This window comes from Trichoderma aggressivum (genome assembly GCF_033847375.1).
Source record: "Trichoderma aggressivum f. europaeum strain CBS 100526 chromosome Unknown scaffold_035, whole genome shotgun sequence".
Classification (NCBI taxonomy): Eukaryota; Fungi; Ascomycota; class Sordariomycetes; order Hypocreales; family Hypocreaceae; genus Trichoderma; species Trichoderma aggressivum.
The window spans coordinates 72,636-99,760 of record NW_026946401.1 but is presented as its reverse complement, the minus strand read 5'-3'; the positions used below and the strand labels follow the sequence as shown (position 1 = coordinate 99,760).

The window sequence follows — 27,125 nt, the reverse complement described above, 5'->3', positions numbered from 1 at the left end:
CTCAACCTGGCTAGTAAGTTTATGCACCAAAAACTAAAATAACTGACTAGTTTCCATCCTAACATACGTTATCAGTATTGGCATCACAGAAGATGTCGTCAAGACATTGGTCCCAGCCTCCTCTCTGGATGCAACGATGATTAAGACGACGCTGTCCGCTGGAACGGAAGATGATCGCGCTTTGGCGGCTATCATGGCTGCACTGGAGGTATCTAAGAGCCCCATAGTGATAGTCGACGGCGGTGCGGGTCGCAGTAGCTGGGCCCTTCATGCTATTGACCTGGTTAAATCTCTCAAATCCCTACACTTCAACACAGTTATGGGGAAGGGTATTGTTGGAGAAGATGATCCACTGTTTGCTGGTTGCTACGCCGGTGTTGGCTCCCCACCAGCCACTAGCAAGGCTGTTGAGCAATCAGACTGCATCCTCTGGCTTGGCCATATGCCATCGGATTTTAATACGTGAGTACCTATTGAGCAAAAACATTATGTCACTGTTTGGTCCTAATGCAGCTTATAGCGGAATGTTTACGGAAGACGTCAAGTCCTCCCTGATTGTCGACTTCCAGCGATTCCACATCACGGTAACATAAGTTTGCTTTGTGTCCTAATGTCACCAGGCTGACGGCTTTTATTACAGGTTGGAGAAAAGCAGTTCCAAGCCAGAATGAACACTGTAAGTCATCGAGGGTATATAAACATTGGGTTACTCCTAGATCTGACGACTGCCAGGTTCTCCCAAGACTCTCTCAATCTATCAAATCGAGCAGTATCCTGTCTCAGAGAACACTCCCAAGGCCTGTGGAGTATTTTCCCGGAATTCCATTGGAAGTACCGTCGTCAATAATTTCTCAGGCCTGGCTCTGGCCAGTAGGTTCTCATGTTTTACACAATCAATCGTCATGAATAACCCACTAATCACTGTTTCTATTTTATGCAGCGCCTCTCTTCGTTTGTTAAGCCTGGAGACATGATCGTCGCGGAGACTGGAACATCTCAAATTGGGGCGCTTGCTACCAAGACTCCGCAAGGTGTTTACTACTGGACACAAGCAGTTTGGGGCAGCATTGGCTACGCCATCGGCGCTGCTGTCGGCGCCGCGATTGCAGGCAAAGAATTGGGTCAATATCGCAGGATGATCGTTTTCACCGGCGAAGGAAGCCTGCAACTGACAGTGCAGGCCATGTCCATACTAAACCGCCATGGCGTGGTTCCTTTTGTGTAAGTCGAATATCTTCTACGGGATCACTGCACACCTGAATGAGCACGATATTGACTAATTTGTATGGTAGGTTTATTCTGAACAACAATGGGTATCTTCCACCTCTCAACTCAGAAGGTAGTCGTACGTGCTGATCCCACTTTGCTAGGTACACTGTTGAACGGTACTTTGAAGGATGGGATGCCGCGTACAATGATATCCCTGATTGGGACTACGGTGGTCTATTCAGGTCTTTCGCGCCAAACCTCGCTACGAATACCGTCAAGGCACGAAGCGCCGCAAAACTTGACAAACTGCTTTCAGATGAGTCATTCCAGAATGCAACAATTCCGCAAGTGAGGATCCACAGTCAAGTTGTTCCAATCAATCGCATTATACCTGTACTTACTACGTTTTCCATTGCAGTGTATCGATATGACCCTAGATAAATATGACGCTCCGGCGGGACTCAGAGCCATATTTGACTTTAAGAAGAAGAGGGCCAACGTGTAAACCGCATGTCTGGAGATAAAGTGGTAACGCAGGATTCGAATCAATGATGAGTTACCTGAATGATGAACATAATTTCTGAATAATATACATGGCAGAACACACGGCGGACATCGATTTCTGTCAGGCAGGCGAGCTCCTTAAGCAATTTTCTCAAAAGCTATTAAGGTTGCAGTGCTGCAACTAGCGACACGGGCCCAGCGGGATGGAGTGGGGCCGGTCAAATCCGGGCCTCGGTCGACAGCCAAAGACCCAGAAAAGCTTCGGAGCGGACACAACAAAGGCTGAACGCGAGCAAACCGGAGTGACCGAGTCTCGGCAGTGACCGAGTTTCGGCAGTGAATGCCGTCAGGAACCAGATTTGTTATTTGGAATACATCAGCTAACTTTTCTATTCGCGTGTAACTTAATTGCCAGCAATTGTGATTGTTTGCGGCTGCCTCTGTGCCGATGGCTTATTTAAATAAGACAGCACATAACGTACTGAAGCTGGCATTTTCTACCACTGTCTACCATCTTTGGAACCAAGCCATAAAATTGGGGCTCCATACCATTATACCATCACATAGCGCAACCGCAATGAGTTCTTCCGAGTCCCAGCGAGCGCGCCAGCGGCGACATCATACCCGTAGCCGCAATGGTTGTCGCGAGTGCAAGCAGCGGCATATCCGGTGTGATGAAACGAAGCCATACTGGTAAGCTATTGTATTATTGGATTGATGTAGACCTATATTGGATTAGTGTCTCACCAACTTCGACATGCAGCACCAATTGTCTAGTTCACGGCCGCGATTGCCACTATGATGCTGCTGGGGTGAATATGCGCCGCGGAGGCACGTTATCAGGTGCAGATATTATGGAAGTAGACCTTTTCAAAGTCTTACCGATCCCTATGCCGTTCGAATCGATGCAGCTGCTGCACCACGGTGGGTACCCGTGCAACTTTGGCAGAAGAGAGAGACAGATCGGTTAATTTGCCTAGCAACTCATTTCCGCCTCTTGACCACAACTGTCGTGGCAAAAAATCCCAACTCTAGCATGTAAGAGTCTCTTGGCATCTCGTCCGCCGAATTAGCTAAACAGTATCCTTTAGAGCTGGTTTGGTTATGCACAATGCGGCCACGTTTAGATCATTCCTTCTCATCGCTGGCATACATCACGTTTGGTCCGGTGGTTCGCTGCAAGCTATCGAAGAGACGATGCTGCACCACAAACTCGAAGCAATTCGCGTCGTCAACGGCATGATTGGAGATCCCTTACTGTGCCACAGCGATGCATGTATAACCTCCATGGTTAGCTTGGCGATGGTTGAGGTTCGTTAACTAGCCACACAGGCCTTGTGCAGTTCGCTGCTAACAGAAAGTTCAGGCTGCACTAGGAGATACAAAGACAGCCGAAGCCCATTTGAAAGCGCTGGCAGGGCTTTTCGATGAGCGCCGTCTTGACCGAGTCAAGTACAGGCTGTTCGGCCTAGTCGAAAGGATCATTCTACTGTAAGCGAGATTCTGTAGCGAAACTGCCATCGAATTCTATCTAACATGACCCCTGTTGTCTCGCAGAGCTGCTAGCCTGGTTGCTGCATCGAAAGACAAAAAGGAAAATGAGCCCCATTCCTTTGTTGTCGAGCCGCGCCAGGTTTCAGAGCGGCGCTATTACTACACACGACCAACGCGGCCTGTGTTCAGCGCTGTTCCGTTCCTCACTATCCATCTATCGCCCTTCTATCACTCCACACCACCAGACATTGAAGCCTGCAATGCAGACGCTGAATGCGAAATCATTGCTACGACGTTACGAAGATTGTCTTCTCCTCCCCAACGCCAAGATCCCGAAGGCAGTGATAACAAACATGCATCATCGTCAAGTGCCAAAGGGGATGCTTGGGAAACCCTTCGAGAAGATGCAGAAGCATATGTTGGCTCTCTACTCTTTAAACCTTCTCCACCAGCCCAGAACGACAGAAGAGGCTCCGGAGACTACAGTCAGGATCCGACGTCCGGTTCAAGATCACCTAACTCGCAGCATGGAGCAGATGAATCTGAGGATGCAGAGAGTCATTTCATCAACCTTTCCGAGCAACCTTTTGTTAATCTCCCAGCAGTCATCTTTCCATCCACATCGCGGGCTTGGGCGTGCGCCGCATACCTCTATCTCCATTTGGTGGCGGACCACATTCCAGTGATTCCACAACGACGTCGTAATTTCGGCACAACAATGAACATAGACATGCACCTGCAGCGCTGGCTGATAGACACTTTACACCAAGACCTTGATCACACCCAGGACGCGATGCGAATCGGAGCGCATAGCTCAGAGTTATGGCTGTGGAAGGCTATACTCGGTGCGTACGCACTAGAAAAATCTCGCAAAGGGCGTTTCACCAACGAGGGTGAGAGCGATGATGATGAGGACGAAATATTAGCCAGGTTTGCGAATAGAATGGCATTTGATAGAGGGGCAGAGGTAAGTGGAAATTCGAGTCCGTCGTCATCCATTGGTGGTCAGGTCAGCTTGCGGAGGTCATTTGTTAGAAGGATAAAGACATGGAGCTCTGTTACTAGTGTTAGGTCGTGGGAGGATGCTAGGACAGCATTACACCGCATTGCTTGGCCCGAGAGCTTTGGTGATGATCGAGTCTTGGCTAAGTTATGGGAAGAGTGTATAGATTTAGAAGATCTATACTAAGATGCGATGGCTGAAAAGTATTTACCGAAGCTATGTCCTGAAAACTGAAGCAAAGACGAGGGAAGTAGCTAGAATTTGATATGGATATGAGACATTCAATCAAACTAAGTTCATCTATTGATAAACGAGAAGTTGTTATGTCAAGAGAATTCCTTCACAGTGATCATGCCAACAATCTATTTCATATAATCATAGTTTGTCCTTACCGACACAAGAGAACATTCTCCAAAAGGCAAACGGCAGATATATGGTGTTGCCCTTAGTCCATGACAATACCAATAATGTACACTTCACTATGTTGATCAGGCCTGATCGAATTATCTTTACTTCAAAATATTGATGTTTGTGAAGCAGTAGAGAAACCATTGTTGGTAAACAGAAATATTCTTTCAGATGAAGGCAGCATCATAACCATTCAGAGGAAGCTCTACCAAGGGTTCTTTCGCTAACCTACTGAATGTAGTTTCATGACCACTCTTATCTTGGTTCACAAATATACCCCCTACAGTCATAACCCATATAAGATCTTCACGAGAAAATTGAAGTGATATCTTCTGCTAGCGATTGTTCCGTGGCTATCAATCTTGACTCAGAGAACATCTTTTTTTTCTAGCGTTCCCGCATCGTTTGATATCATTCTACTCCCCAACAGACGAAAGGAGCAGTGGTTATTTGGTTCAAGGAGTTTCGACGAGTAGACCAACCACCAATGGATTGATAACTATGGAGAAAAGCTTAAGGAAGCGGCTGGAGATCATATAAGCCTTGGATTCTTAAGTGCCGATAAATCCACGGACTACGACAAAGAAGAGTTGAAACTGCTCTGAATATCTCCATAGAATAAGAAAATAGATTACTCGTTATAATCATACAGCTATCTTTTCTAAAGCATTGGAACAGCTGTGGAATAGGCAACAGGGTGATATCGCGGTTAGGCCGGTTACAACTCCTACACCCCGGTGTATCTGGGTGGCTTTAGATACACCGTACAACAAGATAATTATAGCTTCAGCTTCCATATTTCAGCTGTGCCAGGCGCCTTCCAGCTCTCATGCCCATCCCCGACACGGAACAACTGGAAGCCTTCAGCCTCACACAATCGTCTTGCGCCAGTTAACACACTTTCTCAATCCGGTCATATCCAGATTTCTTTGCAAACTTGACACTTTGTTTCACAAGCTTTGTATCCAATCCTATTCCTCGGGCCCGGTCTTTGACAAGAAGCATACGAAGTTTGGCCGTCTTGGTCCTTGTTGAGCTTCTATCTTCAACCAACATAATTGACGCAAGAAATTCTCCAGTATCTTTCGCTTCTGCGATCCAACAACGCTCCTTAGTTCTGTCGTAATGATCGATGAAATTGTGTCAGCTGGTTATCTCAGGGAACAACACTACCCGCCGGCACACTCATTCTTACTGGAACACCCGCGGCTATTGGCATGGCAATGGAGCCCATGGAATACTTGCATTATGGGGATGAGTTCGCTGTTAAAATTTTGCCACACATTGGGAGTTTATACTCTACCATACAAATGGAGCACTGAATTGATATAGATCAATGAAATGACCTATTACCTTTGGAACAGCTATCTCAATTACAACGGATTACTTTCCTTGTAGATAGAAGTGGCGTTTAGTAGAAGATAATTGAAGTCAACTCTCAGTTCTAATCGGTAAATAAAGTGGTGTATTGCGTCGTAGATTTTCTTTTTTAGGTCTTTATTATGGGTTGAGGATCAAGTGTAATGAGCTGAAATATTCCCTCTCATCTCAATAATTTCACACTTCTGCTATAAATCTCACATTCTGCCATAGAATCCACTACTATCAGCGCTGTAGCAATTGTTTCACTGCCCCATGGTCACTGTAAGATGAGCGGGCAGCAGGGATACAAAAAAGCACCCAAAACAATGATGCGGGAAGTTTTCGAAAAGACTAATAATATTTCTACAGATAGAATTCGATAATTCCAGTTATTTTCAAGCCGATATCTGATGTTACGTCTCAGCCCCTCGATAACGGATCAGATTTTACGTATTATAAGCCAACTAGATAACAAAAAGGGAAGCTAATGATTGGTAAGCATCTACAATGGGAATAGATTATCCTTCCAGCCTAATCTTTCCGACCATGACATAATAGTAATTACCCTCATAATACCTTACTCGGACAGAAGGATCCTCGCCTATACGCGGAATACAGTCTAGGTATCAGAAGGGCGCGCCCAGCGGATGCGCTACAAGTGATGTTGGTGCCAATCCCATTGAATCCTGGTCTACTTTGGTGACAACATGAATAATACCTTTTGTTGTCTTCTTTTCCTATGCATATCTGTACTCCTTAGATGAGCCGTTGATAGGGAACTATGTGAGCGCACCTGGGCGATGGATGGTTATGGAACTCGTTGTGTGATTGCCCATGTAGATGGCAATACGTCCTGGGTATCGTCGGCTCTAATTTTGGATAACGATAGACACAAATATTTCCAAATATTTAAGATAGATAATACTGCCTCTCTAAATAAGCATACCAAGTTTATTCTTCGTCAGTGAAAGAACTCCATTGCATCAAATGGCACCTTGAGAGAACAGAAATAGGCTCAAACGGCCAAAGTTGCTTAACCATGGCAACGGCTCGGCTGCAATAATAAATACACCAATCAAACCTCTGGACAATCTACAAACGAATTGCACAGAGCACATGTTTATCTGGCAGTGGGACGAATCTACAGGTTGGCAGGCTCCTGGAATCCGGCCATACGGACCACTCCCTATAATGCCCAGTGCCAGCGTTCTTCAATATGCAACAGAATGCTTTGAAGGCATCAAAATCTACCGAGGGCATGACGATCGATTACGAGTTTTCCGATTGCAACTTAACTGTGAGAGAATGCTGAAATCATCTCTTCGTGTGGGATTACCTGAGTTTGATACAGCTCATTTTGAATCTCTTCTGATGCACTTTGCCGCGCTTGAGGCTGAAAAATGGCTTCCTAGTGGTAAAACTGGGCAACCGTTATATCTACGTCCAACTCATATTGGGTTAACGGCTGCCCTAGGTGTTCAAAAGCCTCGACAGTCTTTGTTATATGTCATTGCAACTCTACTTCCAGGTTTCACTACCAAAGGGAATGGTATGAGATGGCTCACTTCCCCAACCGAAGCTGTCCGAGCTTGGCCGGGTGGGTTTGGAAATCGAAAGCTTGGAGGAAATTATGGCCCCACGCTACCGGCACATGATGCAGCTCTTCAAAGGGGATTCGATCAAGTCCTTTGGCTTTTTGGACCAGATGGATTTGTTACAGAGGCAGGCGCAAGTAACTTTTTTGTCCTATGGAAGACAAAAAGTGGTGACATTGAGCTCGTCACTGCAGGGCTAGATAATGGCACAATCTTGGAGGGTGTAACCCGCTACAGTGTCTTGGATTTGGTGCGATCTAATCCTAACAAACCCTCAGTGTGGCATCATAAGGGTCGAACCCTCCCTCCTTTGACAGCGATCAAAAGAGACTTCACCATAAATGAGATACAAGATGCTGTGAAAGAAGGTCGGCTAATTGAAGCATTCGCAGCAGGAACCGCGGTAAGTTCACGTCAAGATGTAACCCCAGACTAAGATAGCAATACAGAGAGCTAATTGAATAACTATAGTATTTTATTGCAGCTGTTGAAGCAATACATCATCGAGGGAGAGATATACCAATCCCGCTTCCAAAAGAAGAATCCGCGTCATATGCTCAACTAATCAAAGAATGGCTATCGGATATCGTTTTCGGCGTAGAAAGCCCTCATAAATGGACGAAAGAAATTTCTCTGTAATGAGTTATTGTGAAAACCCAGCTCTGATGGTATTACAAAGGCGGCTACCGGGACTAACTAAGGGTTGGGAGTATCAGTCAGGATGAAGAGACCATGGAACACTCAGCGCGAGCGTTCCGTGACGCGAATGAACGATGGGTGCGTTTCCTAGAAAGTGACTAGACGTACGTTGAATTGGTCACATTCTTTCAGATTGTTGGCTACCTAAAGTCTAAATAAGAGTATAAACTGAATTTGAGATATGAAGATGAATTGAGACATTTCGTTAAATGCAAGCGTCTCAACTATATCTCTGAAGAAATATTATTCACTATGGGTTACTATTTCTATCTTTCAGCGCCGGCCTGCTCTTTTGCATCAATCAAATGACTATGGAAACGCTCTCGGCGAGTATGGTTGAAATGTGGCTCCGACGTACGAAGTGAGCGAATTAACTTCCTTTCCGCCGCGGCCGTTATTAATACCGATGTTTGACCATGTGTGATATATTTCCAAGACTATTGCTGGCAATATTTTCACATTGATTGAAGCCAAATCTCATCACATCACTTGGAATTCTCTAGCAGTAGATTATTTAGGTAAGATAAATTTGTTCTTACGGTGGGCTAATCAACCTAAGAGCTGCATTCATCAGCCTCGCGGGCATGATTCTTCTTTCCACCCTTCTCAGCAGCGGCCTTCTCTTTAGCAGTGATCTGGGCTTCAGTGTGATGGGGGTCCCGCCTGGTAACCCAAGATCCAAACTCATCGTCCTCAGGAACCTCATCAGTCTCGCGGGTGTGGTTCTTCTTTCCCCCCTTCTTCTGAGCAGCGGCGGCTTCCTTGGCCGCAATTTGGGCCTCAGTGTGATGAGGTTCTCGCTTATCAGCCCAAGAGCCGAATTCATCATCTTCTGGAACTACACCAGTTTCACGAGCATTATTCTTCTTTCCACCTTTTTTCTTGGCAGCAGCCTCCTTGGCAGCAATTTGGGCCTCGGTATGATGAGGCTCACGCTTATCAGCCCAAGACCCAAACTCATCATCATCAGGAACCTCATCCCCACGGGCATGTTTTTTTCCACCCTTCTTGGCGGCCGCTTTCTCTTTGGCAGCAATTTGGGCCTCGGTATGGTGGCGAGCTTCAACTCCTGGGATAACAGAACGCATGAGCTTAGTAGATAGAGCTGCAGCAGAACCCTAACAAATTTCGTTAGCTTAATTCAATCATCCTCGCAATCGGCATACTCACAACATATCGGCGCTCGATGTCTACAGATCCAGCTGTTGGGAGGCCGGCAGCGAGAGGAGCCAAGCCAAGAAGGCCAAAAACTAAGGCATTGGTTGCTGAAATGGGACGCATGATGACGAAGACTTGAAGAGAACTTGAAATAAAGTTGAATGCAAGTTATAAACGTTGATGTTCAATGGAAAAGGTAAAAGATAGAAAGCAAAACTAGACTGGCCAGCAGTCAAAAAAATAATAGAAGAGGGAAGAAGAAGGATGAGATGAAGAGTGAAGTGATGAATAGGAGCCGAAAATTAGAAAAGAAGGCAAACCCAATACTACTTTATAGGCACTCGAGTACACTGACTCTATGCGGACAGTCGTAAAAACTAAATCACTCCGCCATACAAGATCGTCTGTTCGGGGTATCATCAGAAACCTGATTGAAACGGGAGATTTCATCAATCGCTTTGCCAAAATTCAGAAGTGAGTACTGGTTGAAACTTACCATCGATGTTGTACCGAGGCTGTTGGAATTCTCCAGCCTATTTTTCGTAATGGTTTTACAATACTCCAGTTTCAGGTTGGGTCGCGTTAAGCGCTGGTATCACATGAGACTATGAAACGGTCGTTATTTCAGAGAGCTGTAGAATATGAGCGATATAAATCTAGTTGTTTGAAAGTTCGTTGATCTTGTTTTCTTCGCCGTCGCTTGTTGACCGCCCCGTTTAAAGGTATATGGTTTAACATTGTCCTTTGTCAACTTTTGTAACCGCTCGGGTTTCGTTTTGCCAAGGCCAGCCCGCTATCCACTTTTCCCCTGAGCAGCTGAGTACCTCCGATGACTAAATCGTTTCACTCTAGCTCTCGTTGCCTTCCCTTTTTTGTTCACGAAAATCCCAACGGTTAACATTATAAACAAAAAAAAATTCCCTAAAGTGTTGTATCCAATTGCATTATTTTGTTTTCATTTGCACTACTATGGCTTTCCAATATCGACAACTTGAAGCATCTTTGGCTAGCGAGAAGCTTGGTCGTTTATCGTCTGACTCTACTTCAACTCTGCAAGCGATTGATGATCTCGACTATTTATCAGACAAAACAGAATTGGGTTACAAAACCTCCCTCCGCGAATCAGCCTCAGGATGGATTAAATCGAAATGGCCCTGGGTTGCACATGTAGCTTCGCTTGTTATCTCATGCGGGATGCTCGCCAGCGCGCTAATATTGCGATCATCCACTCTGCTTCTTGTTCGTCAGATTTCTGCTTGGTGTAAGTGATATATATTGGATCAAATCATCACAAAATAACTAAATAATACGCAGCGCCCGCCGACATCTCTGTTAGATACGATCATGTTCGATACAACCTTACAACAAAGGGTAATCCCTTCGTAGGTGTTGGCCCCGAGGTCGATAGAGTTTGGAGGGAGATTTCGTACGATAGTGAGTATACAACCAATTTAGCAATTATTAACCGATTCTAATAACCGCATGAAAGTGGGAGACCAGTGGATATCAAAGTCCGACTTATGGAAGTTGGATATGCCAGAGACTTCGCTCAAGACCAACCATCCTACCACTGGGGAGGAAGGGTACAGAGTTGGCATGGAAGTCTTTCACCATTTGCACTGCCTCAATCTTCTGCGACGAGTCACCTATAAGGAATACTACGAACCTCTTGGCGGAGAGTTTGCTCATGGCCCGGAAGCCCTCCAAGCTCACACAGGTATGTTTGCACATGTCCATTTGTCGACGGCATGATGAACGCATTAAACACGACGTTACTCATACATATGTAGATCACTGCATCGAAGTACTTCGCCAAAATATTCAATGTAACGCGGATATCGGTCTCTTCACTTTCTATATGATTCCAGACGATCCGCTTGCTTGGCCCGAATTGAACTCGAAGCATGTCTGTCGAAATTTTGACAACGTGCGCGAGTGGGCGCTAGACCACTCAGTGGGAAATATGGAGGTGCTGGAGGACTAGGTGAATTCAGTTAAAACAACATGTAGCCTTGAATTTACAATGATAACGATACTCTCATCCTGTGCATTCGGTCTTGATGCCTTCATGTTATTGCCCTTAAACAAGAATTTTACGTGTTATATGTTCATAACCTACAATTAGATACAATAGGTCTCCAGCTGTGCCTTGTTCTCAACACCACCCAACCCATCTAAACTCGGAGGTTCGCTTTCGTTCCAATTGCCTAACAACTTAATACTCAACTAAAACAGCTATCTGATTTAAAACTAAACTTTCACTACATGTAACTCAAGCCTATCTTTCAAAATTATATTCAATAACTCCCAGGCAAGTAATATTTGATACCTCGCAAAATATAGGGTAGTATACATCACCCGTCTTTATATTTAATCCGGACTCGACAGACAGTCAGGTGCTAAGTAAACTTCAGGATAGCACCCCGATAAGTGCTGTAGCGCTGCGAGCCAGATTTAAGACGTCGCTTGTGGTGTATGGACTTAGCTGTCGGGTTTAATTGGTATGAACAGTGGGATTACGGTTGCGTAGCTAACTAGAGGTTGAAAAAGCCGACCCAGTTTCAACTACTTTGATTCTAGTATTTCGCCGATCGCTAGATCACTTAAACACTCGTCGCATAGTTTAGCGAATACCTCTGTTCCGCATAGAGGGTTTTCGCTAAAGGGGTTTGTTTCATATAATACTTGTTTGTGAGAGATTCTGTTCGCCTCAAACAATAAAAGTTTTGACTGTGCACTAGTACACGAGGGGCGATGTCGTTTGAACTAGTTTCATCAATTCGGCGGCTATTTTAATTCTCTATTTCTAAAAAAAAACCTTCCTCGTTGCATCATTTCGTTTCTAAATTCACTTGCTAGTAGGGAGAGGGAGAACCCTTTTCTTCTTCTTCATTTCGTTCTTGTGCAATCATTGTCTTTCTAAATTCTATGCATTTTCACCAACTGGATCTTGGTGAGACTATGGCAATCGCTGGGAAATACTGCAAACTTGAAGGAGACGACCATTTCCATGAGTGTGGAGATGATCTAGAGGATAATAAGCCTGGGACAAACAGGTCTTCATCAATCACCAACCTCTTCAACAAAGCCAATTCCCTTTCTTTCAGAGATAATGCAGATTTATCGACACCCTATTTAGCACAACACCCAACGAAAAAGGCCAGGGCGTCCTCCAACTTGTGGACATGGTTACGATGGGGGGTTGTCATTGGGCTTCAGACAACTCTCATCATATTAGTTTCCATAAAGTCAAGTCATGATACAAGACTAAGAAACGATCCTCAAAACTTAGCCGCAGGCGGCCAATTTGTTGAAGCAGGCAGTGACATAAATGGCATTTACAAGACGCGTGAGTACCGCATTGTCGGTGTCGAACTTCTCCAATCTAACTATAGGGCAGTATCGCACACGTACACATTTCTCAAGCCCGAAGAAGATAAATACGTGCCGAACATGACATCAAATGATAATCGCATGGAAATTCGGAAAAACTGGGATATGTTGATGCCACGTACGAAACCGATAATCCGCTGTTGATGTTGTAAGAAGATGTGCTAATAACGTTTATAGTTGGGAGCGGAAGTATCCTTATTCCAGACTACCGGGATCACCCTTTGCTTGGAAATCCTATTACAGATGACCCTATTCGTTCCGGACCGTTATTTGAAGCGTCATGGACTCACGCATTGCACTGTGTTAGTCTATGTTACTCTCACTCGTCTCTATCTATTAATCTTCCTTCTCTAATCATATTCAACCCTTTGTAGCTATATTACAGCGTGGATAGCTACCATCAGTTGATACTGAATGGACCCGGCGAAGACGATAACCCGAGACATGCTGCCCATTGTTTCGAGTATCTTCGTAACAGTATTCTATGCAATCTTGATATGACCTTGGAAGGATCCATGTCAACACCAGATGATAAAGAAAGAGGGCAACCTCATGTTTGCCGAAACCGAGAAGAGGCTATCTCGTGGATCGAAGCTAGGAGAATGGATGATGCACAGGACATCGTTGGTCCCTAGAAATATGTCCTTTTTATAGTTTCTGTAATGTTATATAGACGACCATTAAGCCGAGTACCACTAATATGTTCATATGGGATCTGTCTTTGTGCCAAGTGAAGTTATCACTATGAGCATTAGAAGACTCATCTGAATAGTTTCATCGTACTAAATGACTATATCTAGGGGTGTATGCTACGCTGGATTGAAGTTGCCTCTTCATAAGGCTCAGATTCCGTAGTAGGGTATTATTATATCTTTAAAAACAAGACGATGGCTGCTGAGTAGGAATACATCACAATGGCCCAATAACAAGGGCAAATCAACGGCTAAGGTGTACAATGCCCAATCACCAGAGGAGACACCAGGTATATACAAATTCCTCCAATATTCTTTTTTTGTCAGACTTCTAGTGTTAGTGTGGAGTACATATCACATCATATGTCCCCTTGTATATCTAGGATACATCAAGAGCCATAGCTATACAGGTTCAGTCTGTTGGAGCCACCACAAGTTTCAGCAGCGTTGCCAGCACAATTCATGTTGCACCCAGCGTTTCCGTCTGGAGCGATGGTAGCACCATTGGCGAGGCTGTTACCACAGTCTGAGATTTGTTAGAGCCAGAACCAATGAATCACGAACTGGGAGAAGACTTACAGCACTCGTCGCCAAATTCGACGCCTGCAAGAACATAGCCTAAGCTTTTGCAGACACTTTGACATGCCTCAACAGTCATGGACGATGGCCCGTTGGGAACACCCTCAGCAATCAATGCTCGAGCGTTGACGCTATCCGTATAGCATCCTTTCAAGGCCCATCCGGTGGACGCGGGAGGTGGAGCTCCAGTTGCGGTCGCCACTGCGTACACGTCAAGGCGATTTGGGCCTCCACAGGTTTCCTGGGGCGCACCGCTACAGGTCATGGTGCATTGAGCGCTTCCGTCAGAAGCAGGGCCGCCTCCGTTTCCGAACTTGTTATCGCACCCTAGGTACCATTAGTGCCATTCGGAGTGTTGTTGTCCACGTTATAATACTTACAGCATTCTCCTGAATATTCGAGACCTGCAATAGTATATCCAGCGGATTTGCAAGCCGTCTCACACGCCTCGATCGACATGGCTGATGCACCTCCTGGGACTTGGACCTGGTTGGCCAGAGTTCGACCGTTAACATTATCAGAGTAGCATCCCAGGAAATTCCATCCAGTTTGCTTCGGCGGTGACGAGCTAGTGGTTATGGTTGACATTGTTGTCGGGCCTGTCTTTGTTGTGGAGCTAGGAGGAGGGGGGGTGGTGCCTCCACTGCCAGAAGCAAGTCGGAACAGAGCTATAACATCAGCGAAGGCGTTGACATTGTCAGAAGAAGCTGCCAGCACATTTCCATTCTCCACAATCGAATTGACGACACCAACTGTCCCCAAGTTGTAGATGTTAACGTTGGTCAGCGTGCCTTCGAGGTCGACGATGTTATTTTGGCAATTTTGCGGCTCTACACCGTTGTTACAGCCTTTTACACGTTAGCTTATTCTTATACAAGGGACAAAACAAAAGCAGGTTTACCTTTTCCGTCGTTGTTTTCGAAGAAAGAATATAAGCCAGCAGCATAGATGAGAACATTCTTGGAGCTAAGGACTCTCAGGCCCCAAGCCTCAGCGCATCGACCAGATTTGCCGGCGCAGGAAGCTGCAAAGTCGGGGTCATTTATAGCAGTATTGACGGTGAAAGGGGTTGGTGCGAGGGGATTTGGTTGGTAGTACCTGGTCGGATTTATTAGCCGGGAGCGAATGAGGGGCATTGATATACCTACGGTGTCTCTGTCTGAATAACTCCTGCATAGATGTTTTGGGTATTGGCAAACTGATACTGATAGAGAACATGGTGCTCAACAGCGGTTCCGACACTAGAAGAGTGTGTCAGCATAAAGCTCAAAGCAAAATAGAAGAAAAAAATTCGGAACTCGGATAGAAGAGGTCACATACAACCAGAACGTTCCTGCAGTGCTCTCCACATACAAGCCTCTGCCGCTGAAGACGGTGATTTGTGAGTTGCTTGAGTCCTCAATGTCGTGGTCTGCCGTCCAGAACCAGTTCTATCCAAGTTAGCTAGTAGGCCAAGTTTCCATGCTAGATTGACTCACATTTTCCAAGTACAGGTTGCTTGCGCCAGACGTGATGTGCATGGACATGTAGGCGCCAATACAAGCTGTGTTGACAGCCGAGCTGCCCGCAGTGACCGGACATTGTGCAAGCTGGAGGTTTGACCCCTTGAAGCCACCAATTCTGGTATGTACATCCCACATACCACTTGGAGTTCCAGAAGTAGCCAAATTCCACTCGATAAGAACAGCTCCAGCTTGTGTGCCTTGAGTGGCAACAATCATGTCTGACCACTCCACCTGCCCAGTCTGGCCAGGTGTACCCACTTGGACAACAGGCTTGGGATTGTTCTGGTCATTGAAGAAACTTCCAGAAGACAAGATGATGGGATACTCCTCTCCGACCAGCTTCGCACCGGGAGGGATCTTGAGTGTGCTAGTAATGCGGTAAATGCCAGCATCGAAGTACACAATTTGGCCTGCAGCGGTTGCACTGTTGATGACGTTTTGTAGAGCTACGGTGTCGTCCGTCACCGCGTTACCTAGAATAGCACACTAGATTAGCACTCAAATCTCTACAAATCACAGGGGCTCGTACTCACCAGTGGCACCGGCAGATCGGACGCTCTTGAACGAAGAAACCGGCAGGGTTTCATATTGAGGCTTTGAGCGTGTGTAATATTTGGACCCGCTCAAGAGTGACGAGGGACGGGCATTTGCTGCGATAGTGCCTTGGAACGACGTCGGCCCATTTGGAGTATACTGGTGGCCCTGGCCCCATGCAGCGATTGTCGTAGTTCCGCCAGCCAGAAGAGTAGCGCCGCCCGTCGATTGAACGGCCACTGGAACATTGTTGAGAGAAAGGTTCTCAATGATGAGGCTGTTGGATGTGGGGGGCGACTGGTTCGCACTGTAGCTGGTCCTGATTCCGACTGGCGTCCCGGTGATGGAACTGTCAATCAGTGTAATAGACTCGGCGGACGATATGTCAATTCCCAATCCACAGTTGTTGATGCTGATGCCCTGGTAAACCCACTCCCAGGTAAACCCACTGACAATGGCTGTCCCACAGTTGTTGAATACCAAGTTGCGCATCGTGAACTGTTGATTACCCACAGCGGCACCGATCAGGCCACCGTTGAAAGTCAAGTCTGTGAGAAATCCAGCAGAACCTATGGAGCTATTAGCTAGGAACAGATGAAAGAGTCTCGTGGCTCTGTAATACATACCGTTTTCGACGAAGAGGCCCACTTGTTGATTTCCAGACGCAGTAGTCATTGTGACCTGGATGTTCTGCAAGCTTGTCGCCTGGGCTGTCGGCCAATGGATACCATACGTCCTGGGCGCCGAAGCCGGCATAGATGTCATATCAAGCTTAAAGTTGCGCACTTGTCGATAGAAGACGTTGGTAGAAATCCAGTTGGGGTCATTGGGATTGTTGTCGCCATAATAGGTATCACCATCAATGAGAGCAATACCGTTGAAGTTGGCCGTCGCTTTTATGGTGGGAAGATTGGTCGCATCTCCAATAATGTTGGTATAGTACTGATCAATGATGGGAGTCGAAATCAGGTATGTTCCCGCTGGGAAGTACACGATGGCCGGAGTCAAAGTGCTGGACTTGCAGAGTCGGCCACATCGACCCCCTGACAGGATGGCATTGTTAATTGCCGCCGTATCGTCGGTAACACCATCACCTTGAGCATTCTACGTCAGTAACTGTGAGGAACCTTACGAAATGAGGGAGAATAATATACCCTTTGCGCCAAAGTCCTTGACATTGCGGTATACGGTGTAACCGCTAGGTGCGAACGGCGCAACTCCTTGTTTGGCTATATTCTCATACCAATAAGACGAAGCACGCTTTTCCAAAGCGGGTTCAGCCTCGGCCCCAGGGACAATCACGCCCCGGCAGGTCGCAGCAAGCGCCAGGGCCGAAAGCACGACGGAGCGCATGAAGCCCATGATGACAGGATCTCTCTGCACAGCTTCGCAATTACAATGGATGAGCCAAGTGGCAGGGTGACAGAAGAGGCTTCCTGGGGGGGTCCATGCTCTTATATCATTTTGAAGAAGAATACTGAAACACGGTAAGTGCACATGGATAAATTACGCTCAAAGGGAGTTGAGGACTCCGCGCTTCAGTTAGACAACAGAAAAGGGCCTTTTAGTTAACCACGAGGAAGCTTTCCATGAGCCGGAGATGGAGAACGACCGAGAAAGTCATCACGATTGCGTTGCGAAAGACGAGCTATGCTGGCAATAGCTCGGCACCCCTTACCCGGTAACCTTGCTCGTAGCTAGACAAATAGGGTCCCAATAAAGAATAGGCCCGAGATGATGCCAGCTGTTCATGCTAGTGAAGCGTTTTTTTGTGTGCATCTTTGGCGGCAGACTGTCCGGGGGCAGATGTGGGCTTCGGCGATGCTTGGTGGTTGCACCGACATGAAGCCTAGCCATCTATCCGAACGGCCACACACATCGGACGGGCGCTGGTGCTGTGGGAGAAGAAACAGAGAACAACGCCGAAACCAGTCTGGACTCTGGACGCGGCGCTCTCGCAAATCAAGTTTCGGCAGCTTGGGGGTGGAGCGCGCGCGTTCTGTTTTGGCGTTTCTCGCGCCAAAACCTGCGATGCTCAAAGGGGAAAAGGCCCATACAACGTGAGATGAGCAGAGTCAGAAGTCATGCGGTCGCGGAATCTCGGACTCCAGGGTCCGCCCAGCCCAGTCCAACCCCATGCTCCGAGTAGCTCCGAACACCGGTACCAGGTAGCAGCATTTCATTTTAGGACCGAAACCTGCTGCAGAGTTGTGGCTTCTTGCTGCGTATGTGCGGGGTGATAGCGAGTCTGGGGTCCAGACTCCAGACTTCCCCAGGTTAACAATATAAAAGCGCGGAGAGTAGGACGAGGTGTAATTGGCGCGGACCCCGGCAGATCGGCAGGGCCAAATACGGCCGGGAATCACCTATGACCTATCGGCGGTATGCCACAGCGGGACATGCCTAGGCAGAATTACCACATGTGGCCACGGCTGATTTGCACCGTAAAACCTCGCAAAACTCGTTTATGGGTCTCCTTGTAATTATACCTAGTCTTGATTGAGAGAAGTAATAGGCTAACTTTCTCAAGTTAGCGTGTCACCTCATATAGAAGGGCCCATAAACGAGTTTTGCGAGGTTCTACGGTATTACTTTGGTCATTCCCCCACCACTCCTTGCAGCTTTCTAAGTACTTTATCACCCAGACACATATTAAGTTGATGTAATAGATAGTTGGCGGCTCAATCAAGCCAACCTAGTCTGTCAATTGATCCAATTAATCTTCTCCAGCTATACTGTTATCATGAGAGGTTGTTCATCTATACTACGTGTTATCCACCCACCCTTTTCAAAATCGGGGGTGTTTTTAATATCGCTTGTGGCAACTACTATCACATGCTCAACGGAGTTAAGAGTGAATAATATCTACCATGGAATGTGCTTAGTGCAATATATCTAGGTATGTAAGCAACTACGGAGGACTCCCCATGACATTCGGGTTTGGGCGCGTGGGGTTTAAGGGGGGGACAACTCACGGAGATTCTTGATATGGTCCGATAATTTTAAAGTTTCTTATAAAGTGAGAAGAGACGAGAAGCTTTTCAAAGCGTCCATGAAGGAGGATTATTACCATTTGATAATTATGCCTCTTTCAAGGTTGAATTACATCTCCTAGAATAGTACTTGGAATACCACCATCAAAATTTCATGTATATTTCTGTTGTCATGTGTAGACTAGGTAGAATATTTTCTTTTAGTTATCTATCATAAAGTCGAGAGTAGGGCGTCTTATACACGATCTACGAGATCCGCAGACAGATCGGTCAGGGATACCCTACAGTCAACACTTTCCGGCTAAACCAAATCATATTCCCGTTCAGTGCTGGCTCAAGGTCTAATCCCACTTGAGTGACTTTGTTACCGGCATCTAGTTTGAATGATGCTCGTACAATCAAGTGGTCGCGCGGATCTTCGTTTAGAGTCATTAGAGTGGCCAACCAGGATTCCTTGCAGACATGTACCATCCGTATTACCATCGAGATCTCTTGAGCAAGACGCGAAGCGTATAGCGAGTCTCCACGGCACTCCAAAACTAAATCACCATAACCGGGGTGAATATAGTCTCCAGTGTAAGCATGGTAAGGAAGAAGAGGTAAACATCCCGGACATGGGAGAGAGGGGTAGAGGATCTCTGCGGAGCGAGCAATATCCGATCTTCGCCGGAAGAGACGTTCCTGGAGTTCAACATTCCAGTCAACTCTTTCATCGTTAGGCGTCCCAAGGAGATCGTCAAGCATCCCCATATATAGAGCTGTCTGAACGCAGTGGCTTGACCCTCTTGTATTTCCCATCATCACCAGTCCCCATTGGCGATCTGGGAGATACATCGCGGTGGTTCCAAATCCAGTCCAACCACCACTATGCCATACGATGCGTTGACCGCGGTAGTGATCAATGAACCATCCCAAGGCGTAAGAATGCGGTACCGGGAATGGATTGTTACTGGGGGCTGAAAAAGATATCCGCGGCGTAGTAAGGGTGGTATGCGCAGCCGGACTTATAGGCGGAGACTGAGTCATCATGCATTGCAGCCATTTTGTGTAGTCAACAACGTTGCTGATAATAGCTCCCGCCCCTGACACTGCTGGATAATCAGGCATTGGCTCTTCCACAAATGATTCATTCGCGTCGCTCCAAGCGTACCCGCGAGCCAGGACTGTTCCCGATGCCTTGGCTTCCACTGCTTCTGCCGGTGTCCAATAGGTGCGGGTCATGCTTAAAGGTTGCCAAATGTTTTGTTTCATGAAATTGCCCAGACTCATTGAGGTCATAGTCTCCATAGCGTGTGATATAGTCGAAAACATGTAGCTGCTATAGAGATACCGTGTGCCTGGTTCTGCAGCTCTTGGGAGATGCCTCAAAGAGTGGACAACATCTCTCACCGATGCTGATTTCGGCTTGAAGCTAAATTTATGGTCTGGCAAACCAGTTTGATTGCTAAGTGCATCTTCCAGCGTGATACGGGATGTGATGGAATCATCGTCCAGAGCAAAGTCGGCGCCTAAAATTGAAGAGAGCGTTGTTTGCCATGACAAATTCGATGGACAGTGCTTGAAAGACGAGCGCAAATCCGCATTGTCCACCAGTAAAGAGACACTGGCAGCAGTGAAAGCCTTGGTAGTGCTAGCAGCAAAAAAGACTGTTTCTGGGGTTACAGCAATATCAGGTAATTGCGCAAGACCATACGCCTAAACTCTGGTTACTTCTACCGTCATACTCTTGAGAACATGATGTACCTTGAAACTGGTTGAGGAGTCCTGAATAAGCCCAATTGATAGGCCGGGAACATGCCATTCATCCATCAGCCTTAGGACTTTTTCGTTGAATTCGTCGTTGAAGTATGGCTCGCTGGATCGCGAATGGGAATTGACGTTGTTTTGCTCCATCTGGACGGCGTTTAACGGCTTCCATCAAGTGGTAGCTCGTCAAAAACGCCGTTACTGTATCAGTGTCCGATTCTCTGAAGTGTATATATATCCTTTGGATTGTACCCAGGCTGATGGAAGTAGGAGTGAGTGAGGTATAGAGATATATGTAGAGGTTCTTTTGACTCTCGTAGAGAGGGTGGCGGGGGTCCACTACATCATCGGGAGTCCGCATCATAGTATTCGTGTAGTACTACGATACGGTGGGTACGGCATCCGTCATAAAGGAATCCTTCCTACGTTATGAGTCACATTAGAAGAAAGGATAATAGATCCTCCTCTTAGTAGTCATTCCGGAAATGGATTATCATACTCATGGGCCAAAAATAGTTAGTTTAGTTTGGATGTTTAACCAAACACGAGGCAATCGAGAAATGGTCAGCATACATAAACAGACAATACGCACACACCCGCCACACTAAACTCATCTGGAATGGCGAGCGTATTCCTTCATATCTGCGGATACTCATTTTGCGGCACCAATGCACCTCTACAGTAATAAAGGCACCTAAAATAATACGCCTCAGACCCGCTCGCTCTTCTTTTTTCGCAGCATAGGCACTGCCGATGCTTCCACGCCAGAGTCGTTAGGGACCTCGCTATAACCCCGCCGTTTATATAATTCGGGTACAGCTCCGTCTAAAAAGAGAGGGACGTCGATTACATCTGCTATTTTGTCCGCTTCTGCGAGAATTGCAGTTGCGCATCCTCGCTTTTGCCAAGTCTTCCTAGTGACCAAGGCTTCAATATCTGTATATACAGGGAAAAGATAGTCAGCCGGATTCCATGTCGGGTCAAATGAAAATGTGATGGACATGGTAAGGGCGTTTTGTTTGGAGAGAGAGACTAACACACTCGAGGCTGGTTGCCCATTAGCTTGTTGTGGCGCTTCGTCCACGCGCCGAAGAGTTTATTCATAACCTCTTGTTTCATACCTCGCTGAAGAGGGATACCCCAGTCGTTCCATACGCTGGTAAAAGGATCACCTGCGGCGATATTGTATACAGTTCCCGTTGCAATTGGATAGCCTGCAGTCAACAATTAGCTACCTTAATACGGCATATTATTGTTGGAATCTTTTGCTCGCTTGTTGGCTAACCTTCAGCGTCTCGAACGACCAGTAGCTTGACGCAACTGTTATCCGCTTTGAGGAGAGCCTCGAACACATCAGTTGCATACTTTGCCCCGTGGGCATTATGCGGGTAGATGTTGTACTCTCCTTCTGGATTCAGCCCTTCATTGATGAGCTCAACCAGTTCCGGTATATCTGCTACAGTAGCAGCTTCTACTCGAATCTGAGCATCAATCGCCATATTGACTTTACTTGCTGAGCGAAGAGTCTGAGAGTTTAGAGCGAGGCAAGAAGAGTCGAAATATCTCCGTTGGTCTCATCGCTCATGCTCGCTCACTGGGAGAGACCATCCTTTAAATACTGGAATGAGGACCCCTCGAACGATTGCATCGTTCTAGACCTATAACCTTTTGTTATCACTCGTAGCCTATCGCCTCCTAACGGCGTTATAGTGGGCTTTGAGGCGGCACTACGGACCAAGTCTGAAGAGCCTGTTGCAAGCGTCGCAGCCAATCGGGGGCGGGCACAAATATCTGCTCATGCTATTTGTGCGGGACTACCCTATGGCGGTGCCGTTTTACGGGTGACAGCGTCAGCGCTAGCAGTATTACTCTCTCAGCGAGTTCATTCTGTCTTCTGGACTTTCGAGTATATATATGTGTCTATGATTGCGGTCTGTCTGAGACGGGCGTGATCATAACACCAACAAGCCTAATGGAGCCATTATAAGACGAACTAAGACGCTTACAGGCTTTATTAGTATTAGATGGTGTTGATACGAGAGGGGCTATGGATCTTAGGGATTTTGGTTTGGCCGCTAGGTAGTCTTTGGACTTTGCTAACAGCGACTACTATGCTTACTGCTATGCTTAGTTGGTAGTACGCCCACTACTACGCGAATGCGAGCAAAATGCAATCAGAAATGCATACCTCTACACTATGTGGAAACTTGTGTGCTGAGATCTGTTAACAGATCACTATGTGTACATGTGGCAAAATTATAGAATCAAGCTACCGCCGCATGAACTACCACTACGAAATATCAAACCCAAGAATGTGGCGTTTGTGCACCCAGAGGTTGCAGATTCATAATACCGGCAACAGAAAACTTTTCTAATTTCAATCAAATTGCACGTACATGGTAATAGCTCATCATGGGAACTCCCAAACTGCAACTGTTTGCGTCGATTTAAGACGGTTTGTCACGCTTGGCGTTGATGAATGTTATCCCACCACCGCTTGACATTTGGATGACGATCTATCAGATCGGATTTGCCTGCTGCAAAGAGTAGCTCTCCCCAACATAAATGGACCAAGTCAGTCAGTGTGAGTTACTATGAAACCATGTTACTTACATATATCCTCAAAGACTGCGTTATATGAGTAGAAAGATGTTACGTCTCCAGCGAGGTATCTTGAAGTCGCAAAGATGCGGGATTCATAACACGTCCAAGATTGCTCCAAAGTCAGTTCTGTGGCGTGCGGCTTTTTCTTTGTCGACAGATTCTCCTCAAACTCTACGTGTGTCATTAAGAAGCTCTGCGCAATAATGAAGCTGTGAATTGACTCTAGTCGTAGTCAGATGGGCCTGACGGCTCGTTGTTGTTGCTGGCGTTGGTATGAGCATCTCGGACAAATTGTATCTCATTGACCCGACCGCCGACCGTGTATTTCTCCCTCCTTGTAACCTAGGTAGAACCTCAATCTCTGCATAATAGAGAAGATCGACCATAGCATTGCGGTCTCCTGGTCCATCATACCATAGAATAAGCAAATACAACCTTGACATGAGGTTGATGTATCCAGTATGTCACCAGCGACGATATCTCTATTCTGAAAAGAAAAACATATCAAGTCAAATGATCTGAGGCTAAAAATGGTAGTCGGAAATGATTTGAACTTAGGGAAGCAGATACCTCACCATTAGATACGTATTACATCTATATTTCAACTCTACCTCCGTTGTTCTACATCTTGTATGACACATGCCGGCAATGTTCCACTTGTGACTCTATATAATAATGGTTATGGCGTATTGACACCCTCGCATGTAATACAATGTAGTATCTATTCTTAGAGCATCAAGTCTTACGGCGAAGAGCGCCCATGTAAATATAGGCCGATGGGACACTCTGCCCCCTGAGTGATTCTTCTCAATGGAATAGCTCGTGTAGATATAACTTTTTACACACGTTATATTTTAGTCAACCATACTGATGGGTTGCAGGCAACCAAATAGAAGCAAGCTATGGCAATGACAAGACGATATAGTTTTCTGTCTTTCTTTACTTCAGGTTTGGTTTCTACAGTTCTATTTTTCTCGTTGTGCATTACCGATTCGTGGCACATCGCAAAGAGCAACACATGGCGGAAATTTGGTTATAGAGCCATTCCATTCAAAGGTATTTAACATAACTCCTTCAGGCGCTGGATTGGTTATAAGAGTTTCTCGACAACAGTCCAAATAATCGATAAACGCCATCAGCTGGTCAATTCACATACCCCTGGGTCAATAATTTAGAACTTCTACCTAGGGGAGCTTAAAAATTTGGAGACCAGGCCTAGAGAGCTAAAACTTTTGACCCATTTAAGAAGAAACCCACCAGGTAGCCCGGCTTACTCTTGGCTATAGGTTTATGGAGAGAATTATTCCGGCCGCAGTGCGAAAGATTGTAAAGAACTAGGCTGATATAAGCAATTCACGCGACAACTGCAGTTGTTCAGAGCTATTCGAATGGACCACGACTTTTTTTCAGGGGGTATCTTATCAAATGACCTTCGTAGCTCAAGGAGTATCCGAAAAGCTGGGCCCTCTTCTATTTATATTTAGTATGCTTAAATGAGCATACTATTGCTAATCAGTATCCTAAGGTACACCCTAAGTTGTGAAATTCAAAGCCATACAACTGTGTGTGTGATCAATATTATCTTATTTAATTAAAGTTATATTCTCTTTTTGCTTTGAACCTTGCCCGAGCACAGCGGAATCCTCACATGGATCCAACTCTCAATAAGTCATCAATCCAGACTTCAGCACACAATGTGGCTCACTTCTGAGTCTGCCATATGCAATAAGTTCACATCCGTCAAACCGTAACCACTTCAATCAAATGGGAATTCTCCAGAATCCTTTGCTTGTCACAAATATTAGTTACGTCATCCATTGCCAACACTTCGTGCATAGAGCATGAGGCATAAGTATACGTAAGAGATTATACCTGTGGTATGTATAGTCAGTAGTCACTCCTAATCGGTGGTAAATTGCGATTATGCTCTCTTACTCCTTTTGAAAAGCGCTTTTGGGATTCTTATTTCGAGCATTTAGTCTGGGTTTATTATACATGTTAGCATAATGAACGAATAAGACCACAAGTCACGTCCACATGCCTCGCTCGCTAGATGAGCTGCATTGAGTAATGGGAACGGTATTCTCCACCAGATGGGGAAGATTTTTCACATGGCCTGTCAGCTAACATCCATTCAATGGATGGTCTGATACGGGATATGAGATTATACAGTTGGTAGAGCGCAATGTAACGGAGAAATTACCGAACCAGGAAATGGCGTTGCAAAGCGAAAGCCAGTGCCACCGGAGCAAATATCCACTAGTAATATGCCTTCATACCATAGTATCATCGACTGTTGGACTTCGGCGGATGACATGAAGAATAGGCTAGTGCTGACACCAAGCCCCGGCCCTGCGTGAGCCTGACTGGAGAGTGCGTTTCTTCAGCACTACTTCAAGTTTGTGTTTTGACAGCTATATAAGAAAGGCAGTGAACACTTTGTTTTACCTCTTCCATCACTTGATACTCAGACAATTCAAACCTGTGACGAAGTTTTCTGATTATTTCTGTCCTACGATATCTTCGACATGGCCAATGCAAAGAGAATTCTATCGGGCATAGCGACTGTCGCATCGCTCTTTGGCATTGTGGTTGCCAATGATCCGGTCCACGTGGATGATTTCTATAATAATCCTGTCTCTGTCGCATCTGCCGGCGCACCGTATGACTGCGTGATCTAAGTTCATTACACGGATTTTATGCTAACAAGTCTCATCATAGTCAATGGAATCTTCCAACTGGGAGTTGTCTTCCTGACGCCGCCATAATCAACGGTAATCAAAACGGGGGAAATGCCCCTGATAACTGTAACATAGGCAAGTTGAACAACAATTGCCACTCGCAGCCAAATTGGAATGGCGAGAACACGGAACTCTATTCCTTCCCCACTTATTGGGATCTTCGGCGCTGCAGCACTACCGAGTTTCGCATCGCTTATAATGTTTACTTCACGAAGGTATGTCCATTGCAGGCAATGCCTCAGCGCCCCAATTGCATGTTTTAGCCTCCACCTATTTCGGAGAGCTGACGAGTGGATCATACAGGACACTGGCCACAGACATGACATAGAATGGATTGTGATGGTATGGAAATCACACGATGGTGGAAACACGTTTATTCGTGATTCTGTTGTTTTTGAACAAGACGGATCTCATCCATCCAAGCCCTGGGACCAAATTCAAAACACGTTTTAGTAAGTTGCTGTTTCCATGGCCTCGTACCTCTATTTACGTCTGTCTTTCTCGCCACATGGGCACTTACAATCAACGTTTAGTGATCAAGAGGATTGGCTCTCCCTTGGCAACAAAAGCAAAAATCACGCAAGGATCTTTGTAGGGAAGTGGCACCATTCGATGCACGACGACCGCTACACTCAGTTCAAGAATACCTGCCCGCCAAATTCCGTGTCAGACTTCCGCACCGATGACTTCTACTTCTGGTCTGCGCTTAACCTGACCCCCATGGATGTCATCCCAAGTATGTATTGTCCCTAGTTCAATCTCCAAGCTCTACCCCATCAACCTTCCATCCACACTAATGAGCGAATCCTATGGCATGACACAGTATAACTAATGTAACTTAAAACAGCCAGCTGGAGTTACTCCCCAGCCGCATTTGCTCGGGGCGATGGAATATGTAACCTTTAG

The 27,125-nt window shown here is 46.1% G+C and overlaps 7 protein-coding genes across 7 annotated transcripts; 4 read left to right on the top strand and 3 right to left on the bottom strand.

Moving 5' to 3' along the window:
• Positions 1–136: 136 nt before the first annotated feature.
• On the top strand, positions 137–1,714 carry Triagg1_7688 (uncharacterized protein; the record flags this gene model as incomplete). The annotated part of the gene is made up of 8 exons (XM_062902451.1): positions 137–462; positions 521–584; positions 641–676; positions 733–870; positions 941–1,221; positions 1,293–1,313; positions 1,371–1,557; positions 1,628–1,714. The coding sequence occupies 8 exons, from the start codon at positions 137–139 to the stop codon at positions 1,712–1,714; spliced, it is 1,140 nt and encodes a 379-aa protein (XP_062753274.1).
• Positions 1,715–2,348: 634 nt separating this feature from the next.
• Triagg1_7687 (uncharacterized protein) lies at positions 2,349–4,272 on the top strand (the record flags this gene model as incomplete). Its single annotated transcript, XM_062902449.1, has 7 exons — positions 2,349–2,406; positions 2,491–2,637; positions 2,694–2,751; positions 2,805–3,024; positions 3,080–3,204; positions 3,271–4,174; positions 4,243–4,272. The coding sequence occupies 7 exons, from the start codon at positions 2,349–2,351 to the stop codon at positions 4,270–4,272; spliced, it is 1,542 nt and encodes a 513-aa protein (XP_062753273.1).
• A 4,556-nt stretch (positions 4,273–8,828) lies between these two features.
• Triagg1_7686 (uncharacterized protein) lies at positions 8,829–9,555 on the bottom strand (the record flags this gene model as incomplete). Its single annotated transcript, XM_062902448.1, has 2 exons — positions 8,829–9,392; positions 9,445–9,555. 2 exons carry the CDS (start codon positions 9,553–9,555, stop codon positions 8,829–8,831), a joined length of 675 nt encoding a protein of 224 aa, XP_062753272.1.
• An 846-nt stretch (positions 9,556–10,401) lies between these two features.
• On the top strand, positions 10,402–11,416 carry Triagg1_7685 (uncharacterized protein; the record flags this gene model as incomplete). The annotated part of the gene is made up of 4 exons (XM_062902447.1): positions 10,402–10,693; positions 10,747–10,866; positions 10,922–11,149; positions 11,223–11,416. The coding sequence occupies 4 exons, from the start codon at positions 10,402–10,404 to the stop codon at positions 11,414–11,416; spliced, it is 834 nt and encodes a 277-aa protein (XP_062753271.1).
• Positions 11,417–13,906: 2,490 nt separating this feature from the next.
• Positions 13,907–17,497, bottom strand: Triagg1_7684 (CAZyme family GH55; the record flags this gene model as incomplete). Its single annotated transcript, XM_062902446.1, has 10 exons — positions 13,907–14,043; positions 14,097–14,423; positions 14,477–14,944; positions 14,998–15,194; positions 15,245–15,337; positions 15,417–15,526; positions 15,575–16,074; positions 16,135–16,704; positions 16,762–17,229; positions 17,290–17,497. The coding sequence occupies 10 exons, from the start codon at positions 17,495–17,497 to the stop codon at positions 13,907–13,909; spliced, it is 3,078 nt and encodes a 1,025-aa protein (XP_062753270.1).
• A 1,901-nt stretch (positions 17,498–19,398) lies between these two features.
• Triagg1_7683 (uncharacterized protein) lies at positions 19,399–22,373 on the bottom strand (the record flags this gene model as incomplete). The annotated part of the gene is made up of 4 exons (XM_062902445.1): positions 19,399–20,823; positions 20,872–21,021; positions 21,916–22,088; positions 22,160–22,373. 4 exons carry the CDS (start codon positions 22,371–22,373, stop codon positions 19,399–19,401), a joined length of 1,962 nt encoding a protein of 653 aa, XP_062753269.1.
• Positions 22,374–26,006: 3,633 nt separating this feature from the next.
• Positions 26,007–27,125, top strand: Triagg1_7682 (uncharacterized protein; the record flags this gene model as incomplete). The annotated part of the gene is made up of 6 exons (XM_062902444.1): positions 26,007–26,140; positions 26,200–26,252; positions 26,295–26,434; positions 26,523–26,671; positions 26,753–26,955; positions 27,067–27,125. 6 exons carry the CDS (start codon positions 26,007–26,009, stop codon positions 27,123–27,125), a joined length of 738 nt encoding a protein of 245 aa, XP_062753268.1.